The sequence below is a fragment of the Pinus tabuliformis genome, chromosome 8, assembly GCF_031772625.1.
Source record: "Pinus tabuliformis cultivar Carrire ecotype Pingquan chromosome 8, CPIR1, whole genome shotgun sequence".
Taxonomy (NCBI): domain Eukaryota; kingdom Viridiplantae; phylum Streptophyta; class Pinopsida; order Pinales; family Pinaceae; genus Pinus; species Pinus tabuliformis.
Window position 1 is genome coordinate 557,660,112 of NC_142294.1, and position 4,648 is coordinate 557,664,759.

At 34.0% G+C, this 4,648-nt stretch overlaps 1 protein-coding gene across 2 annotated transcripts; it reads right to left on the reverse strand.

Annotated features, from left to right (window-relative positions):
* Positions 1-2,167: 2,167 nt before the first annotated feature.
* LOC149236676 (putative E3 ubiquitin-protein ligase RHC1A) lies at positions 2,168-3,450 on the reverse strand. Of its 2 annotated transcripts, XM_089461600.1 has the most exons (2): positions 2,605-3,450; positions 2,168-2,505 (listed from the first exon to the last, which is right to left on the reverse strand). In XM_089461600.1, exons 1-2 carry the CDS (start codon positions 3,326-3,328, stop codon positions 2,333-2,335), a joined length of 897 nt encoding a protein of 298 aa, XP_089317726.1. In that variant the 5' UTR covers positions 3,329-3,450; the 3' UTR covers positions 2,168-2,332. The 2 variants fall into 2 exon arrangements, with proteins under 2 accessions (XP_089317726.1, XP_089317725.1); XM_089461599.1 differs by having other exon boundaries at positions 2,168-3,450.
* Between the last annotated feature and the right edge of the window lie 1,198 nt (positions 3,451-4,648).

Here is a 4,648-nt window from a genome sequence, read left to right on the forward strand (position 1 = left end):
GTGAGAGGGAGAGATATATAGATATGGAGAGAGTGTGTGTATGTTTTAGGAGTGACATAGAGAGACAAAGGAGAGGAAGAAGGAGATAGAGATATAGATGGGAAGTGAAGAGGGGGAAGAAGAGAGAGTTAGAGAGAGGGAGGGAGAAATAGACAAATATGGAGAGTGTGTGACTGTGTGTTTGGGGAGGAGAGATAGAGAGACGAAAAAAGAGAGATGGAGGGAGACATAGATATAGATGGAGGGGGGAGAGACAGAAGAATATTTGTTGTACTATATGCATTGATTTCAGTGTAGATGATGATTTCTAATTCTATTTGATTGTTTTCACTAGATGCATTGATTTCAGCGTAGATGATGATTTCTAATTATATTTGATTGCTTCCGCTGGATGCATTGGTTTTAGTGTAGATGTTGGTTTCTAATCTTATTTGATTGCTTGCATTATATGTATTGATTTCAATGTAGACGTGGATTTCTAATCCTATTTCATTGCTTGCACTAGATTCATGGATTTCAGTGTAGATGTGGATGTCTAATCCTATTTGATTGCTTGCACTAGATGCATGGATTTTGGTGTAGATTTGGATTTCTAATTCTATTTGATTGCTTGCACTAGATGCATTGATTTCTGTGTAAATGTTCATTTCTAATATCATTTGATTTCTTGCATTAGATGCATCGATTTCATTGTAGACGTTGTTTTCTAACCCTATTTGATTGTTTGCATTAGATGCATTAAATGTTGTTAATCTTGAGGATGTAGATTATTAAAAAAAAAAAATTTCAAGATATATTTAGCAATATGTAGAGGGACAACATTAAGAAATAATTAGTTGTCAAAAGTTGTGATACCTAGAATTAAAATGAAGAAGATGTGCACAATCAATCATCTTGCAAAGTGCAAATTAATCGTTGATATCTAGAATTAAAATGAAAAAGATTTTCAAAATCAATCATCTTGCAAAGTGCAAATTAATCCTTGATATCTAGAATTAAAATGAAAAAGATTTGGAAAATCAATCATCTTGCAAAGTGCAAATTAATCCTTGATATCTAGAAATAAAATGAAAAAGATTTGGAAAATCAATCATCTTGCAAAGTGCAAATTAATCCTTGACAAGATCATCTCCCTTCTTCATCACCAACTAATTACTAATAAACAACTACATATATTCAAACTTATATATATTTACTTATATAACAATGTATTCAAAATATTTATAAGAGGAAAACGTATTTAAAAAAAAAATGTTTTTGAAGGAAATAAATTATTTCAAACATAAAACAAATTATTTCAAGAGTAATCTTGACCCAGTAAATTATTAAAATTACTCTTCAAGATATATTTTGTAATATTTGGAGGAATACTATTTAAAATTAATCTGTTTTCAAAAGTTGTGATGCCTAAAATTAAATGAAATAGATGTGCAATATCAATCCTCATGCAAGCTATTGACAAGATTGTCTCCCTTCTTCGTCACCAACCAATTCCTAATAAACAATTACATACACATATAAAAATATAACACAACAATGATAACATTCAGAAACATTACCATCAAAATCCAAACACATGAACACACAACCCACTCAAAGTATCCAAGCATAGACATACAAACCATTCAAAAAAAGCAACACAAATCAAAATAAAGAAAACAGAAGCCGCTCAAAGTATCCAAGCATAGACATACAAACCATTCAAAAAAAGAAACACAAATCAAAATAAAGAAAACACTGATATAGTGATGCCAAGCAAAGAAAATGTAATGTGAATTTTGAATTTTGTCTCAAGCCAATGCATAATAATGATAATCTAAAAATATGACATTGTTTCCATCAAGTGGAATGCTTAGATCCATCTAACAGTGGATCTATCATGCACTGAGAGGGATCAAATACCTCGAGGTGCAATCCTCATGTTATACACACCAAAACTCAAGTTATAAACACCAAAAAAAAAATTTACACCTCAAAAGACTTGATCCATCTCAGCACATTATAAATCAGATGTTAAATAAATCTAAACTGATAATAAAATAGCATAAATTACTATTAATATTTATCAGTAAGCCACTCCAATAAATAATATATAAAAATGATATTGATCAGTGATTCAATTTATATAAAAATAATAATAACTATAGATGTGTAGTGTTTCCAAAATGTCCAAATTGTAAATTGTAGAATTATCTTTAGATACAAGGAAATACTCTTCAAAATGAAATGTTGTGACATAATTGAAATACATTCCCCCTGGTTGAAAATTCACATACGGTGAACTCATTCCATCCATATTACAGCCAAGTTCTTTGAAGTGTTTTCGTTTCACTCAGCTGAACCACAGAGAAGGACGATACAGCCACGCCAGACGCCTTCCGCGAACACCATCGTTTGAATTGGAAGCATTCCGGGGAGGACGTGAATTCTGATTTCCAAAACACCACCTGAATGGCCACAGATAGGATAACAGATTGCATCGTCGTCGAGTTTGCCCGCCGTTACCTGCAGCAGAAACGGGCGAATTCACTGAATTGCTATTTTGCCCCGTGGATCCAATGCCAGTCGAAAAAAAGGGGGAATTCTGAAATCCTTCTATGTTACCTTGGCCGCCTGTGGCTGAGGGAATAGGAGAGTATGAAGCAGAACTGCTGTTGCCGGTTGAAGATCCAGACTCCGCACTGTCGGGAACGTCGGTAGGCAATCCCTGGCGACAGACAGGGCACGAATTGTGCTGAGTCAGCCACTGGACAATACAGTCAGAATGATAAATGTGTTTGCAGGGCATTTCCCGGGCTTCGCCGCCTACTTCAAACTGTTCATTGCACACAGGACAATGCGAACTCTTAGTTAAATGCTGGGAATTGATCTTAATTCTGGGCATTGCGTCCACGGCGGCTCTCGGGGCAGGCGGAAGGCCACACCTATCGTTCTGAGACAGCTGCTCTATCAGCTGATCTAACCCGGTGCCCAGGAAATAATCCCCTATGTTTGCAGGCAGGGGCCTGGGTTCAATTCCTGCGTCATTACCTAAAAGTAATTCCGTAAGGCCATTCCTTCCCTGTGGACGCCGTCTGAGAATCAGAAAAGGACCGTTCAGCAACCCATTGGGGAGTTGGTCGCGGCGTTCGTTGTTGCCGCGGTTATTGAGCCAATTCAGCAGGGTCGCCACGAGATCTGCATCGAAGGGATTTGTTACACCTTGGCCGCCACTGACTTCTTCTAGAAACGATCCACGACAGGTGGGGCAAAGCATTGGGTCTCCTGCCGATAATCTCAAGGAACGGTGACAAACATGGCACCAGTATTCAGAACCACTAGTCTCCATCTAGATAAACCCACAAAATCTCCTGCAAATTGAGAGAAACGACCTTCAACAACTTAATCACAGTTGGTATTCAGACACCAAAGAAAATGCACGCTGGAAGAAGCTCAACTATGTTGACAATGAACGCTGCTCTCCGAAAGCATCTCTATAGAACTTGGAGGAAAGCAAAATTATGGTGTGCGAAAGATGCGAGAGACTCGAAGTTTTCTGTGTTCGATTCCTTGAGTAGGCTGTGCCGCGTTACAAAGAATATAATTATATTTACCAGTTTCCCTGTCACTTTGCTAGCAAGAAATAATTATTAATTAAGCTGCATTATTTAAATTGAACAAGTATATATAGAGTAGAAGATAAGGATCTACAGTATTAAAATATAACTATATGATTTAAGATTAATAAAACTGAAAGAGGTGTAAATCTTAGAGAAGAATATGGTACCATCTAGTTTTCCACACTTTAATGGGACTTAAGTTTGGTATTGTTTGCGCACCATGAGATCACTTACTGATAAGATCTTATACGATAATGGTGGCATAAAGGCTTACGCTTGAAAGTAATATATACAAACAATCAAGGTAACGTAGATGCGAGAATTATTATATATATAAATATATATATATAAATTTTTTTTATATATTTTGTGTGCGCAGTGGGTATTTTGTCCCCTAAAGGATCTTATACATTAATTTGCTCTCTAGCAATATTATATATAAACATATGAAATTTATTCAAATAGAATTATTATTATTAAGAATCAATAGAGACACCTTAACTCTGTGACTTTCAAATTAGATAAAATAATACCAATTAACAACATTATATATAAACATATGAAATTTATTCAAATACAATTAATATTATTAAGAACTAAGACATCTTAACTTTAAATCTATCTAGTGTTGAATCCTCGTTCCTTTTACCTTGAAAAAAAGGTTTCATCTTGAAAGATTAAATTTAGTTTGCATAGCTAGAAAGAATTTTTATTTATTTTATTTCTATTTCTATTTCTTGTGACGAGAGGAAAATGTGACTAAGGACATTTTTTGGGACACTTTTTGGGCTTTCTCTATTTAACAAATAACCATTATACAAATAGTGACTTTACATTTCACTTATTCATTTACTATTACAATCTACTTGGATTGAGAAAAAAAATTATTATCTTTTTTATCTAAATTTATTTTTTTATATAATATGTTAAATTAATATTAAAATATAAACAACAATAAGTAATTTTATTAATATATACTTAATTAAATTATTAATATCATAAACATCTTAGTATTAATGTATACTAACCAGTTGATTTAGCATTAAAAA

Bases quoted from the DNA above. Each gene is read 5' to 3' on its own strand.
- LOC149236676 (XM_089461599.1), bottom strand. From the start codon at position 3,328: ATGGAGACTAGTGGTTCTGAATACTGGTGCCATGTTTGTCACCGTTCC.